The following is a 16,829-nucleotide window of genomic DNA, read 5'->3' as shown; positions in this document are numbered from 1 at the left end:
GACCAAACTGGAGGATCTAGGTTATCACACAGCACTAAAACACTTTTTTTAAAAAACTTATTAATTTACTTTGTGGTTTTTGTTTGTTTTTCTTCCTTTATATTGAATTTATTGGTGTAACACTGGTTAACCAAATTATACACGTTTCAGCCCAGCTGGTGTGGCTCAGTGGCTGAGTGTCAACTTATGAACCAAGAGGTCATGGTTTGATTCCGGGTCAGAACATATGCCCAGGTTGGGGCTCAATCCCCACGAGGGGGTGTGCAGGAGGCAACTGATCAATGTTTCTCTCTCATTATTGATGTTTCTATCTCTCCCTAAAGCACAGAGAGTATGTAAATCAGGTCAGAATAAAAGGCACTTTTTTTTAACTCCCAAATTATTTACCTGTAAGTGCTATTAATGTGACTTAAGGTCATTATTTATTTCTTGAAAGCAACAGAAAAGCAGTAATATCAGGATGTTTTATAAGCAGTATTTCATTATAACTGTTTACTTTTACTTTGAAACCATCAGTTAACATTTTGTATCTGTGTATAAAAAATGTATCTAGTTCCCTGCCAACCTCATTTAACTTTGGCACTTTCTTACCCCGTGAGAAGAGGCAGGACATTAAAACATATGGAGTGTGCGTGTGTGTGCGCTCGCACTTGTGTGTGTGTGTGTGTGTGTGTGTGTGTGTGTGTGTGTGTTGTTTTGTTTTGACTCTAATGTCTTCCTAGGGCAAACCTTTAAAAAATTAGTCATTTTCTTCCTTCCTAAACAAATAATCCTCCTTTCAGATAGCTGATATGGTAAAGACAACGCCATATGTATTAGCAGTTTCTTATTTGCTGCCATAAGAAATTACCACAAACTTAAAGACTTGAAAACTACAAATTCATTATCTTACAATTCTGGAGGTTAGAAGTCCAAAATGGGTCCCAAAGGGCTAAAAATCAAGGTGATGGCATGGCTGGATTCCTTTCTGGAGGGTCTAGGGGACAATCTGTTTCCTAATTGAGGTCCTAGGAGAGAATCTGTTTCTAACTCATTCAAGGTGCTGGCAGAATTGTCTTTGTGGTTGTAAGACTGAGGTCCCCATTTCCTTGTTGGCAGTCAGTTGAGGACAGTTCCCAGCTTCTAGGACATCTGAATGTCTTGGCTCGCTGTCCCTTTCTTTCATCTTCAAAGCCATCAATCAATGGCAAGTTAAGTACTTCATATTTCAAATCTTTTCTGCCTCTTCTATCATTGCATCTCTCTGACCCACTCCTCTGCCTTCCTCTTCCTCTTTTAATGACTCACGTTTTTTGCAGTTTTTTTTTTTATTTTTATTGTTGACACTATTACAGATGACCTACCCCCCTTTGCCCACCTCCACCCATCTCCCATCCCCCTTTCGCTCTGGCCATCACCACACTGTTGTCTGTGTCTATGGGTTACGCATATGTGTTCTTTGGCTAGTCCTTTCACTGTCTTTCATGCATACCCACCCCCCATAGTCATAAGGCTGTTTATCTCCCCATGCCTCCGTTTCCATTTTGAAGAACTCATGTATTTAGAATAATCTACCCAGATAATGGAGAAAATCTCGGCATCTCAAGTTTCATTACCATAATCACATAACCTCCCCATCGGCCCTGCCCTGAGTGTGACAGTGGCAGTGCCCCAACCCCCTGATTGGCCCTGCTCTGTGGGTGATAGAGGGCGGCACCCCAACCCCCTGATCCGCCCTACCCTGAGTGTGACGGGGGCGGTGCCCCAACTCCCCTATCGGCCCTACTCTGTGAGTGACAGGGGGGAGCTCCCCAACCCCCTGATTGACCCTGCTCTGTGCGTGACAGGGTACGGAGCCCCAACCCCCCTGATGGGCCCTGCTCTGTGTATGACAGGGGGTGGCGCCGCAAACTCCCCATCGACCCTGCCTTGAGTGTGACAGGGGGCGCATCCTCCCCGGCCTGGATCGTGCACTGGTGGGGTCCCTTGGCCTGGCCTGTGCCCTCTTGCAATCCAGGACCTGTTGGGGGATGTCAGAGAACCAGTTTTGGCCCAATCCCACAGGCCAGGCCTAGGGACCCCACTGGTGCACCAAGCCTCTAGTACAGCGGTTCTCAACCTGTGGGTCACAATCCCTTTGGCGGTCGAACGACCCTTTCACAGGGGTCACCTAAGACCATCCTGCATATCAGATATTTATATTATGATTCATAACAGTAGCAACATTACAGTTAAGAAGTAGCAACGAAAATAATTTTATGGTTGGGTCACAACATGAGGAACTATATTTAAAGGGCCAGAAGGTTGAGAACCACTGCTCTAGTAGAACATAACAGAATCTAAAATGACTAAAATGCAATGCAAGCACAAATAGACAAAACAAAATGAAATATACAAAAGTATTTGATTAACACAAAAGAAAGTACAAAATTCCAACTAAGAAAAGCCCAAAACCAGATAGCTTCACTGGTGAATTTTTTCTACCAAACATTTAAAGAATTAATATCAAAATTACTTACACTTCCAAAAAAATGAAAAAGAACAACACTTCCTAACTCATTCTATTAGGTCAACATCACCCTGATACCAAAGCCAAACAAAAAAACACCACAGGAAAAGGAAACAACAGGCCAATGTCCATTATAACTATAGATGCAAAAATCTTCAGCAATATACTAGCAAACTGAATCCAGCAGCGCATTAAGCACTAGGACTAAGGGGGATTTATCCCAGAATGCAAGGATGATTCAACGCACAGAAATCAACCAATACTATATACCACATTAACAGAATGAAGAGGGGTTGGGGGGACACAAGATCGTCTCAACTGATGAAAAACCACTTGACAAAACTCAACACTCCTTCATGATAAAAACAATAAATTAGAAATAGAAGTGAACTTCCTCAGAATAATAAAGACCATACCTAAAAAACACACAGCTAATATCATAGTCAATGATAAAAGTGAAATTATTTTAGTTTTAATAAAATTAATATGTAAATAATATAGATCATCAACACTAACCAATGAATATATTCCTAGTGTGATAAAATTATATTATCAGCATTGTCTTCCATTTGTATGTGGTAGGAAAACATTTCTGATTCACTGAAGTGAAATAAATGAATAGAAATTAAAATATAACTGTATCCTATTTTACTAATAAACACCTCTCTCAGAAGACCATGCCTGTTGTTTACATGGTATTAAAATTCTATATGTATACTTATAATCATAATCATATATTTGCATTGAATCCTTTTAACTTAGACTATAGCTAATTTCAATTTACCAAACCAATGATTGATAAAAACTGCTTTTAATAGTTCTAGGCTTTTTTTTACATAAAGCAATCAAGTATAACGATGAAATGTAGAATGGCCCACCTAATCTTCCTATATAATATTAGACTTGGAGACCCAAAGCTTCAATTCACTAAGAAGTAGGCTGATACCAATAGTAAAAAAACAGTCAATAAAATAATCAACAAAAAGGAACAGTAAATATAATAATAAGCCTAGTATTTCAAAGGTACTACTTATGTTAATTTAAGATACATTTTCATTTTTACAACTGAACATATTTATATTAGAATAGAAAAGAGGTTGAGAACTACAGACTTAAGCATCCAACTAGAAAAGAAAACCCTTTAGAACCAAGAAATGAAAATTTTCATTTTCATTACTAATTTACAGAATCTTATCAGTGTTTGAGAACGCTAATAAATGTTCCAGTAAGGTAACATAAACAGCTTCCATAAGCATTAAATCACCATATGTAATAACACATATACCTAGAAATACTACCAAAATTTCGAAATGTATGAAAAAGAAAATACTAAAGTTTCCAAAAAGCAAGCTGTTTTTGTTTCTGTGTGGATGTTATCCTGGTTTTGTTTCTTGACACTGTGTGATTAAAGATAAAACCAATAAAATAGTATCATAAATGGTGTGTGGATATCACCTGTTTAATATAAATTTTAGTAACATTAAATTCAATTAGTTAAAAGAAAAAGGCTTTCGTGTGTGTGTGTAACTTTAATTTGTTTATCTTTACAACAGGCAAACCCACAGCTAAGCATAAGCCCATTAACAGGAACATTTAGATTTGAGCACAGCATTACCCCCACCTGGTGGTAGCTGAATCTAGTCACATATGTAAGTAATTTGGAGACCACCTAAATCAAATATACTTACTGAAAATGTATATCATCATATGTGATTCCAGTGTAAGTTCAAACATGCATATTGAATTCTCTATATTAAAGTTGTCACAAAAAAACTAAGCATACGGTATTATTAAATACATGTAAGAAGTCACCTTGGACCTAATTTAATACTGTAATGTGGCATTTAAAACTTTTTTCCTATCAATAAACAATTTTCAAAAGCTTAAAATAATAAACCTTTCTACAATTTTCACTAACTACCTCATCTTGCAGACATCTCAAGAAAAACACTCATTAATTCATTAATTATTGGTAACATATTATGAGGGAAAATTATATAAATCATACTTTCACTTGTACACAAGTCAGAAATATTTGCCTAAAGTAGCATTTTATCAGATTAAGAAAATACCACAGTTACAGTAAGAATATTAGTGGATGAAACAAAGTTAGACTATCTCTTCCTTCTATAATAAATATTTCATAAAATGCTTCCATGGCAAATTTTGTTTTAAGAATATTTTCTCATGATACATGGTATTAATATATTGCAGCTTAGCAACACAATTATAAAACTCAGAAAACAGATCATGAAAAATTACTGGTGGAAATACTTTTTATCATATCCAACTACTTTAATTTACTTCTTGATTATACTTTTAAAAAAAATGATCTTTAGCCCTAGCTATTTGGCTCAGAGGCTAGAGCAGCGGTCCTCAACCTGTGGGTCGCGACCCCTTTGGGGGTCAAACGACCCTTTCACAGGGGTCACCTAAGACCATCCGAAAACACATATATAATTACATATTGTTTTTGTGATTAATCACTATGTTTTAATTATGTTCAATTTGTAACAATGAAATTGGGGGTCACCACAACATGAGGAACTGTATTAAAGGGTCAGGCATTAGGAAGGTTGAGAACCACTGGGCTAGAACATTGGCCTGTGGACTGAAGGGTCCCAGGTTGATTCTGGTCAAAGCCATATGCCTGGATTGAGGGCTTGATCCCCAGTAGGAGGCGTGCAGGAGGCAGCTGATCAATGATTCTCATTATTGATGTTTCTCTCTCTCTCTCTCTCTCTCTCCCTTCCTTCCCCTCTGAAATCAATAAAAATATTTTTTAAACGATCTTTAAAAAATAATTCAATAAAGCTTTGATAAAGAATGTTAAGTCACTGACAACAGTCAGCCCACAATCACAACATAAAACACATTCACTGTACAAACATGGTATATCTTAAGTGTAATATTTTTATCCTTTACATAAAAAGGGACACTGGGAGATCTACCAATGGCAACAATGCCTTTGATGAAGCAATTAAATGGTACCATGGAGTTTAAGGAAAGGAGTACAGCATTGGTAGTTAAGAGCTCAAACTTTGGAAACAGATTTTGATAGATATACCAGGTATGTCACTTTAGGACCACCACTCTACTAGAATATAAACTCCATAAAAGGCAGAGAGGTTTCCATTTTACCCAGTGATATATTTTCAATATCTGAAATAACACAAGCACATGCAGTAGGCATTCAATAAATACTGGTTGAATGAATATGGTAAAACCTCAATAAAACAGACTAATGAGGGCAAGTGGGTGTTCATTAAAGCCAAAAGTTCATTATATAATAAAGTGGATTTTCCAGCCCTAAGCGGTTTGGCTAAGTGGATAGAGTGTCGGCCTGCGGACTGAAAGGTCCCAGGTTCGATTCTGGTCAAGGGCATGTACCTTGGTTGCGGGCACATCCCCAGTAGGAGATGTGCAGGAGGCAGCTGATCGATGTTTCTAACTCTCTATCCCTCTCCCTTCCTTTCTGTAAAAAAACAATAAAATATATTTTAAAAAATTAATCAAATATATTTTTTAAAAAAAGATTTTCTAAATGTGTATGTTAAAAAGTTGACAAATGAGTTAGTTTACCTGTTGTTACTTATGCAGACAAATTTGTGTATTTAAAGTTTTTATAAAACTTTGATTTCACAGAAAAGTTTTTATATGTATTACTGTGATTTTGAATTTATACTGAATAGTTCTAGTAATGCATGCATTCACCAGTCACTGTGACTAAACAAAAACACATTGCTGGGGCGTGGCTTACTGCACATCTGAGGACATTGGCCAGCAAGCATTAAAGTGTTGCAGAGCCCAGCCAGTGTGGCTCAGGGGTTGAGCTTTTATCCATGAACCAAGAGGTCACTGGTTCAAGTTCCTCAGGGCACATGCATGGATTGCAGACTCGATCCCCAGCAGGGGGCATGCAAGGAGCATTCTCTCTCATTGATGTTTCTCTCCTCTTTCTCTCTCTCTCAACATAGTTTAAAAAACTGCGGAAAGTCATGCCATGAGACAATAGAACCAATTACCTTGTGTGATGCAGTGTGATCACATGCTGATCGTTGCCTGAACACCCTTAAGTTTAAATATGTAGACTATATAGCTGTAGCTATGTAATATTTATTTATGTCAGTGAAATTACTAGTGTTTTTTCCAACATATGGCTTATTCACTAAAATTGGTTAAAAATAACACTGAATTCATAACAAAAAAAATAACCTGGTAATTTAAATGTACGCAAATCTTGGTTAAAAGCATTTCAAAATTAACAGGGTATTGGTTTTCACATATGACATATGGACCAGAAATTTTAAGTCTTATGGTAAGAGAATAATGAGGATTTTTCTGACTATTTTATGGAAAATGCAGATGAGCCAAAACAAGAAAGCTGAGAGACTAGTTTCTCTTAGGGATGATCATGATCATGAGGAGACTAGTTTCTCTATTTTTTTTTTTTAAATGTATTTTATTGATTTTTTACAGAGAGGAAGGGAGGGGGATAGAGAGTTAGAAACATCGATGAGAGAGAAACATTGATCAGCTGCCTCTTGCACACCCCCTACTGGGGATGTGCCCGCAACCAAAGTACATGCCCTTGACCGGAATCGAACCTGGGACCCTTCAGTCCACAGGCCGAGGCTCTATCCACTGAGCCAAACCGGTTAGGGCAGAGACTAGTTTCTCTTACATGATCATCGTCATCATCAGTTTTGAGCTTAGTTCTAACAATTTTTTTAAAAAAAATTTTGACTGATTTCAGAGAGAAAGGTAGAGGGAGAGAGAGACAGAAACACCAATAATAATAAGAGAGAATCACTGATTGGCTGCCTCCTACATGCTCTCTATCAGGAATCAAGCCTGCAACTTGGCATGTGCCCTGACTGGAAATCGAATTGTGCCCCCCCTGGTTCATAGGTCAACACTCAACCACTGAGCCAAACCAGCCAAGCAATGCTTAGTTTCAGAAAAGAACATACCTTAAGCTTATCAAACACAAAACTACATCTTAGTCACTCATTTTTATATGAGGTTTCTAACAAACTGCAAGTCTTAATGTATATTGAAACCTAATTGTTTCCTAAATTTAATTATAAGTAATAGATTTTATTAAATACTGGCGGGGGGGGGGGGGGTCCCTCAGCCCGGCCTGTGCCCTCTCGCAGTCTGGGACCCCTCAGAGGATGTCCACCTGCTGGCTTAGGCCCACTCCCTGGGAGATAGGGCCCAAGCTGGCAGTCAGACATCCCTCTGGCAGCCCGGCAACCCTAAGCTGCAGTCGGACATCCTTAGTGCTGCTGAGGAGGTGAGAGAGGCTCCCGCCACCACTGCTGTGCTGGCAGCCATCAGCCTGGCTTGTGGCTGAGCAGAGCTCCCCCTGTGGGAGCGCACTGACCACCAGGGGGCAGCTCCTGCATTGAGCGTCTGCCCCCTGGTGGTCAGTGTGTGTCATAGTGACCAGTCATTCCCAGTTGTTCTGCTGTTAGGGTCAGTTTGCCTATTACCCTTTTATTATATAGGATACAGGCCTAGTGCATGGGTGGGGACTGGGTGGTTTGACCTGAAGGGTGTCCCGGATCCGGGTAGGGGTCCCACTGGGGTGCCTGGCCAGCCTGGGTGAGGAGCTGATGGCTGTTTGCAGGCTGGCCACACCCCCTTTAGGGTGGGGGGTCCCCACTGGCATGCCTGGCCAGTCTGGGTGAGGGGCTGAGGGTCGTTTTCATGCTGGCCAAGCCCCCCGGCGACCGAAGCTCCCAGCCTCTCCTTTTTTTCTTTTTCTTTTTTATTCTGGGATTTATTTACCTTCTATAATTGAAACTTTGTAGCCTTGAGAGGAGTTCAGAGCCAGCCAGGGCGGGAGGGAGGGAAGCTTGGCTTCCTCCTTCGCCAGGTGCAATGCAAGCCTCCTGCTTGCTCCAGCTCCGTGGCCCCGGCCGGTTGAAAGCAGGTATCTGGGGTTTATTTACCTTCTATAATTGAAACTTTGTTGCTTTGAGTGGAGCTGAGAGCCGGCAGGAAGCTTGGTTTCCTCCATCATTGGGGCAACCAAGCCTCCTGCTTGCTCCAGCTCTGTGGCTGCCAGCTGCCATCTTGGTTGGGTTAATTTGCATATAGTTGCTCTGATTGGCTGATGGGCATGGCTTAAGGCGTAGCAAAGGTATGGTCAATTTGCATGTCTGTCTTTTATTAGTGTAGATAAGCTTAGTCTACATATGTTATTTTAAAAAACCATAAAACTTTAAAAATATAAACGTAGACTGGCAGAAATGAAGAGATTTGCTTCTGTTTAGAAAGCATCATTATTATAAAAAGATACAAAGTTTATCATATTAACCTATAAATATGAAGTATCCAAAACTAACAAGTTTGGGTCAAGATGGCAGAAGAGGTAAATGTGGTATTCCCATCCTCCCACAACCATATCAAAATTATAACTAAACTACAGAACAACCATCATTCAGAGCTGCCTGATGTCTAGTTGAATGGACACTCTACAACTAGCAATTAAAAGAAGCCACATGGAGACTGGTAGGAAGGGAGGAGAAAGAGGGTGGGGGTGGGGGGGAATGGGCTGGTCCCACACCCACATGTGAGAGGGATATCTGAGCTGCAGAAGCTTTCCCATACAAATCGCCTGTCCTTGATCACACTTCAAATGTTCCTAATAATTCTCAACAAGCAGCATCTGGCCTCACAGTGACCTATACCTCTCACTAAGCAGCCCCAGGCCCAACACTAGCAGCAGCAGGCCTTGGTTCACAGTTTGGCCTTGCCTGGGCACCTCCAAGTACAGCTCAAGTAGCAGCCATGTGCAGCTCACTTTGTACTTCATGCCAGGTGGCCCCAGGCAGAACACAGGTGGTGGCTGGCCTTGGCTTATACTTCCTATAAGGACCCAGTCAGCACACCCAGTATACAGTTTCAGATCATGTCAAAGCCTCACCCAACCATCTCCACATCTACACACTCAAGGGGCGGACACAGCAGGCAACCAGAGCCCTTTTGAAATAAGTTCTGCTCTGTGGGTGGGCCCACAGATGATCCTCCATGGTGGTAGCCAGTCCTTGCAGCTTTAAAATTTAAATTAATACAATCCATTTTGAGATAAACCCACCACAAACTATACTTTCTCAACAACCTCTCATCATCATCTATAGTAATAAAAGCGTAATATGCTAATTAGACCAGACAGCCAAACTACCTTCCAGAAGTCCTTCCAGACGAAGCTGGGGCTGTGAGGGCCGAGGCAAGCCGCAAAGGCTGCGAGGGCCCAGCCCCTTGTAAGAATTTCATGCATCGGGCCTCTAGGTATATTTATAAAACTATGGATAAAGCCAACACCTCATTGGAAGGATAGTGGGTTTATACTCTGCACTGCACAAACTCAAAGCATTATAATTGATATTTGTGCCTGATTTTTTAAAAGTTAAAGCAAAAAGTAATTTCTAATACTAGGATTTTTATACACCTAAATTTAGCACAGTCTGAAAAAAGCAATCATTACTCACTGCTAAAAACTTAACTTTTTATACAATATCTTCCCAGCATTACAAATCACAAGTTGAATCTATTCCCAATGATGTATCTAAGCAATGTATTTAAGCATTATAAGTTGAAATGTGTTCAAGCATGATTTGTGAAAGATATTACATTGTCTTGGTAAAAAATACAGAATAATCTTTACAGCATGACTATGTAATTGAAATATCAAACAGAAAATTTCAAAAAAACATGTAATACACATCCTTCAGATATTATTTTCCCATAACTACTTTCACAGCATACCACCAAGACTAAATAGAATCTTGATATTTGCGATGAATATAAAGACCTTTTGAACCTACAAAGTTACAAATACTACTAAACACATCCACTTCAGAAAAATTACTGTGTGCCTATCGGGAAAAAAACACACAAATCCTCATTAAAATCCAGGTGCTAGGTAATTCTCTGCCCACTCAATAGCTATTCAACATTTTGCCTGAAAAATTATCAACTGCTTCATCACAGACCTTGCAGCTTTTTAATAGTCAAAACCATGAATGTTAAACCCTTGAATGTCAAGAGTCTAAATGTTTCAGGAACAAATGAAGAAATAAATTCAATAATCTTCTAGGCATAATGTCAACATGGGATTTGTCACCTAAAAAACAGCATTTCTCCTAGATATTTCTCCTAGGGAAATGAAAGCTTAAGTTCACATAAAAACTTGTACACAAATGTTTATAGTAGTTCTATTCATAATCACCAAAAACTGAAAATGCATATTTCCTTCAATCAGTGAATCAAAAAACAAATAGTGGTACAATCACACAATGGTATTCCAACAAACACAAAGTAACAAACTACGGTATATACAAAAACCTTGATAATTTTCAAAGGTATTATGCTGAGTACAAGAAATCAGTCTCAAAAGGTAACAAAAGACAAAAGACAAAAACAACAGTAATGCAAAACCAATTGGGTAGTTGCCAGGGTTAGGAGTAGGGGAGGGGAAGTGGGTAGGCATTATTATAGAAGGAGATCATGAGAGAGATTGAGCTATTCTGTACCATGACTGTGCGGAGGTTACATGAATCTATACACAGGTTAAAATTCACAGGCCTATATTTTTAAAAGGCCAATTATACTATATGATAGTTTTAAATATAAACAGCATTTCTAAGAAATCAACTAATTTTACTCACCCACTTTGAAAAGTGTGACAATGTTGTAAACAGTCAATTATTAAATAAGTGTGCTCAATAATATTTGTTAATGGTGATAACGTAACAAAAGAAAACAAATCAAGTGACTGAAAAATCCTTTAAAACTCTACTAACTTTGTAATCAAAAGGACTTACCAAGTTCATTGAGACTCTGAGCAGCTTTTGTTATCTCTCTACTACCCCCTTGCAGTTGTCCTTGGAGTCTCTTACTGAGATGCAAGATGCGAATTATTCTCCGAAGCAAATCACAGGCAACCTGTACAAATATCATAATGTTCAATAAGTAGGTAAATCTGGCCCTAGCTGGTATGGGTCAGTGGATAGAGCATTCGCCCTTGAACTGAAGGGTCCCTGGTTTGTTTCTGGTCAAGGGCATGTATGTACCTTAGCTGCATGCTCGATCCCTAGCCCCATTTGGGACGCATGCGGGAGGCAACCAATCAATGTGTCTCTCTCACATAGATATTTCTCTCTGTCTCTCCTCCTCCCTATACTCTCTCTAAAAAATATCCTCAGGTGAGGATTAACAACAACAACAAAAAAGTAGGTAAACCTGTCCATTATTTCCAGATGCTACAGATTCGTTGTCTTTTTTGTTTTTCTACCACTCAGTAACCTAAATAATCACAACTTTTAAAAATCATCATTCAAAAACTCCAATTTATCCCCAATGGAGAGAACTTGGGATTGAGGTGCAACAAAACCCAGGGACTCTTCTCTAGGCCAGTGGTCCTCACTCTTGACTTCATATTAAATTCAAGTTCAAAAAGCTCCAATGCCAGGCCTTAGCCCTGACCAATTAAATCAGACCCTCTAGCAGTGTGAACTAAGCATCATATATATTTTTTTTAATACCCTAAATGGTGCCAATGCGCAGCCAAAGCTGACAATCACTGTCTAGGACTGCCCAGCTTCCTACTATGGCCTCTAATTATTTCCAATCCTGGTTTCTTTTTGCTACGTCCCTAGGGGAACAGACTTAAAACATCTCCCAATGTTACTAGACCTTAAAGAAGAATATGCCCTACTTGAATTTTCCTATGTTTTATCACTAATAATTATCCAAGAAAGTTCTTTTTTAAAAACTACCATATATGTCCTCCTATTACCTTTTCATTATCAGATCCAACACTGGTTCTTTACCTATCCAAAAGACTATGACATGAAATAAAGACTGATGTATTTCAGGGCACTTTACTACAGAAGCAGGACCCAGGACAATTGCCTTGGGGAGAGTGGAGAGAAGGGAGACTGCTGAAATGATATATACTAGTATGTAATGACCTTTAGCGTCAGCAGTGATAGTGAAGAGAAGAGAGACAGTCTGTGCTGTTGCTGCATTACCACCATCTTTGAATGGCCCTGAAGCTGGCTGACAAGCAAGGACATCTCCCATCTAAAGAGGAAAATCCTAAATGGTGGCAATGAAAATTAAAAGCACTGAGAGCACAGGATCCCTGAGGCTCCAGCTATAAACATTTTGTTTTTCTGAGTGAAATACACACATACCAGAGCCACACAGCCACATTCATGCACCCTAACATACACACACACAACATATACAAACCTAAAATCAAATATGCGTTTATAAACATATATAAGTCAAAGGCAGCAAGGTATGAAACATATTTGCCTGACTGCATTTATGAGTAACTATAGTCTGAAGTGCTTAAAAATAATAAAGTCAATGACAAATAAGAATTTCCCCCCTGGAAAGTGGAAGATTTGGGCATCTTTATCTTTTAATTACTACATTTTATTTACTTTTTGAATAGATAATATAAGCATATGATTCAAAATTCAAAAGATAATGTCACCCTCATATCGCTATGTCTCAAATATGAACTTACCCAAAATAACCACTACTATCAGTTCCTTGCTTGTCAGATTGAATTTTTAGATAGACCATCTCTCAAGTAGAATCCCTAGCAATCACTCCTCTGGGATTCTAAATACATCATGAGGAGAAATACAGATCTTACTTTAGTCTAATCAGAATTATCCTGCCAGAATTCCCCAGAACCTCCCCAATAAAGGATGTAGCCTCAAACATTAAATTTTTGAGCTTATTTCTAATGCTTTTACTTTTAACCATATTAATCTGTCACCAAGTCTTATTGACGATTTTTCTGCTGCATAACATAATTGTTGCTTTACTTCTATTCCTACTAGCATCACCCTAATCCAAATCTTTATCATCTTCACCTTAATACTGTGGTCCCCTGGCCAGCTTTCTGAAATCCATCCTGCCAGATTTATTGTCTTAGAAACAGTTTTCAGCACTCCAGCCCCATTTTTAATAAACTTCACTGGCTTATTATGTTGAATATTCTCAGAATAGCATTTAATAAAATCCTCAGTCAACAAGTATTAGATTATCTGTAATGCATTACCTTTCACCATTTCCTAATATAGTTGCCTCCACTCCTATCAATTTTTCCTTCCTTATTTTTTATTTTAGAATTTATTATCAAATATAATACAAACATATTATTCAGCACTAAAAATAAAGGAGCTATCAAGTTATGAAAAGACATACAGGAACCTTAAATGCATATTACTCAGTGAAAGAAGCCAATCTGAAAAGGCTACATACTCTATGATTCCAATTATATGACATTCTAGAAAAGCCAAAACAATGGAAACAGTAAAAAGATCAGTGGTTGCCAGGTGTTGGAAAATGAATAAGCAGAGAACAGCTTTTTAGGGCACTGAAAATACTCTGTATGACACTATAATGATGGATACATATCATTATACAGTTGTTCAACCCCATAGAATGTACACCAAAAGTGAACCCTAATGTAAACTATGGTTTTTAAGTGATTCATCAATTGTAACAAAGGTACCACTCTAGTGGGGGGGGATGTTGATTAAGGAGGCTATGCATGATGGATGCAAGGGATATATGGAAATTCTCTGTATTTTCCTCTCAAGTATACTGTGAACCTAAAATTAGTCTTAAAAATAGTCTTTAAGCCCTAACTGGTTTGGCTCAATGGATAGAGCATCGGCCTGGGGACTCAAGGGTCCCAGGTTCGATTCTGATCAGGGGCATGTACCTTGGTTGCGGGCACATACCCAATAGGGAGTGTGCAGGAGGCAGCTGATCGATGATTCTCTCTCATCGATGTTTCTAACTCTCTATCCCTCTCCCTTCCTCTCTGTAAGAAATCAATAAAATATATTTTTTAAAAAATAGTCTTTAAAAATATATAGATATAAATACTACATAGAAAATAACAAACAGAAATCACAGCTAAATAAACTTGGAACCACCACACAGATCAGTAGAAAGAACCATGTCAGCCACTACAGAAGCCCTCCAAGTAACCCTCTGCCAATCACAAAACCCTCCATCCATCCCCCTCTACTCCTCATCCCAACCAAAAGAAACCACTATACTGCCTTTTGTGGTAATCACTTCCTTACTTTTATTTATGATTTTATTACCAAAATGAATATACATAAATGCCATAGGTTAATTTTCCTTTTTAAATGTATATAAATTCCCTAGACATCTTTTTTTTTCCTTTGCAATCTGTTGAATATATTGGATCATCTGTCCTATAGTTTCCCACAGACTGAATTTTCTTGATAGCATTTCCACAGTGTAGTGTACCATGTTCCACTATCTTCTATACTTCCTATACATTAGTAGTTGTATGTAGGCAGTTTCATTAGGTTCAGGTTTAATATTTTTGGTAAGATCATTCATTAGGTGGTAGAATACTTATAACACATGTATGATTTCCTCTTAGTGCTGTTAGCAACCACTGAAACAATGTCAAAATCCAATAAAATGATGACTGCAAAATGCTGATACTGCAATTCTATCATTTTGTCTTTATTTGTGTAGCATACAAAACTTCTCTACTAAAAAAAACCACACAACTTTACCCCATCTACTATTTGTTTAGCCAGTGGTAATAATCATACAGAAAAGTAAGGATAAATACTTGATTCTTTTGCATGGTTTATCAGTTTTTAAAATTAAAGACTGCTTTCCTAATATCCACCAAAGATGAACAATTAGTTGGTTTTGTTTCAGCTATCATTATGAACTCAAAGATTTAAGCAAAATAAAGGATGCCAATCCATTGTAGCTCTTATCCTTATAGATGCTCACACTGTCCCACTTTTGGCCCGTTAGAGCCTCTGAAGGTGATCAAACGTACATCTCATGGGAGGCTGAGAGGTTTCCTGGGACACAGAACTTTCAATTCTAAAACTTGGAGAGTTGGTCATCCTAGAGCAGAGGTGAGGAACATCCAGCCGGAAATCATTTGGTCTGGCCCTGTCAAGGCATTAGGGGTGAGTTAATTAAATGGCTGACCAAATATAGCGGGCTAATTTTTAAGCTGATAATTTTGTATGGCCTCGAATGATGTTATAAGTATCCAAATGGCCCTTGGCAGAAAAAAAGATTCCCCGCCCCTACCCTAGAGCCTAGTCAAGTTGGCTGCTGAATCCTCTTTTTTTTCTTCTGAATTGGGATTCTTTTTTTTTTTTTTTTTTTTAAGAGAGAGGAGAGAGGAGGGAGGGAGAGGGAGAAACATCGATGTGAGAGCACAAAATTGGTGGGCTGCCTCCTGTATGCCCCCGACCAGTGACTGAGCCTGAAACCTGGACACATGCCCTGACCAGGAATCCAACCAGCAACCTTTCGGTCCATGGGAGGACGCCCAACCAACTGAGCCACACTGACCAGGATGGCTGCCGAATCCTTTTGTCATGATCTCTAGTTAGTAGTTGGTGGTATAAAAATATTCCAGGATCATTTTATATAGTCCATGTCCCAGATCTGGAATGAATGATTTATCAAAGGAGCCCTGGTTCCTTTTAAAAATCAACAGCATGTCAAGACCACATTCTGGGAATATAGATTTTCATTCCTGGGACTTTTCAATAGATATACATAGGAAATGTTAGAATTAAAATATTACATCAATATTCATTTTCTTTATTCCACAATACACATAAAAATTCTCAGATTAACATTATACATATACATTTGTACAAAAATAGTATATACATCTATAATGTACATACCATTTTAAGATAAAATGAGTTCATACTGATACTTTTGATTAAAATTCAAGAACACAGGGTGTGTATTTAATCTTCCAACGTATTTCTTCTACACAGGGACTCTTGACTCTCAAGATAGGAAATAACAGAATTAGAATAATTTAAAATTATTCCTTAGCTTTGTTTCACAATGCACAGAAAACATTATCTTAATACAAAACCAACACTACAAATATATAATTGCTGAAGATAGTTTTTAAAAACTGTTTTGTGCCCTGGCCGGGTAGCTCAGTTGGTTAGAGCAGCAGTTGCCAACCAGTGGTCCGCGGACCACTGGTGGTCCGTGAGGTCCAAAAAGTTGGCGACTACTGGGTTAGAGCATTGCCCCCGATATGCTAAGGTTCCAAGTTTGATTCCAGGTCAGGGCACATACAAGAATCAACCAAAAAATGGATAAATAAGTGAAACAACAAATTGATGTTTCTTTTTCTCTCTCTTCCTCGCCCTCTCTATAAAAATTGTTTTGCACTTGCTCTCCCCACATTTTTCTATAATTAGATTTTATTACGTTGCCAAAATATACAGCTAATTAAGTAAGTCAGAGAAAG

The 16,829-nt window shown here is 38.6% G+C and overlaps 1 protein-coding gene across 3 annotated transcripts in view; it reads right to left on the bottom strand.

The window, feature by feature from the left end:
• Positions 1 to 16,829, bottom strand: part of COG5 (component of oligomeric golgi complex 5) — a 193,512-nt gene that overhangs the window by 156,167 nt on the left and 20,516 nt on the right. The window contains exons 1-2 of one of the 3 annotated variants that reach the window (XM_036327526.1): positions 16,243 to 16,332; positions 11,326 to 11,446 (exon numbers count right to left, since the gene is read on the bottom strand). In XM_036327526.1, the coding sequence (XP_036183419.1) occupies positions 11,326 to 11,446; positions 16,243 to 16,266 (145 nt within the window). In that variant the 5' untranslated portion in view covers positions 16,267 to 16,332. Of the gene's footprint in view, positions 1 to 11,325; positions 11,447 to 12,474; positions 12,696 to 16,242; positions 16,333 to 16,829 lie in introns of those variants that run through there. The other 2 variants (XM_036327525.1, XM_036327523.1) reach the window with 2 other exon arrangements.

Source organism: Myotis myotis, unplaced genomic scaffold, assembly GCF_014108235.1.
Source record: "Myotis myotis isolate mMyoMyo1 unplaced genomic scaffold, mMyoMyo1.p scaffold_m19_p_11, whole genome shotgun sequence".
NCBI lineage: Eukaryota > Metazoa > Chordata > Mammalia > Chiroptera > Vespertilionidae > Myotis > Myotis myotis.
The sequence above is the reverse complement of the archived record's forward strand: the minus strand, read 5'-3'. Positions and strand labels throughout refer to the sequence as shown.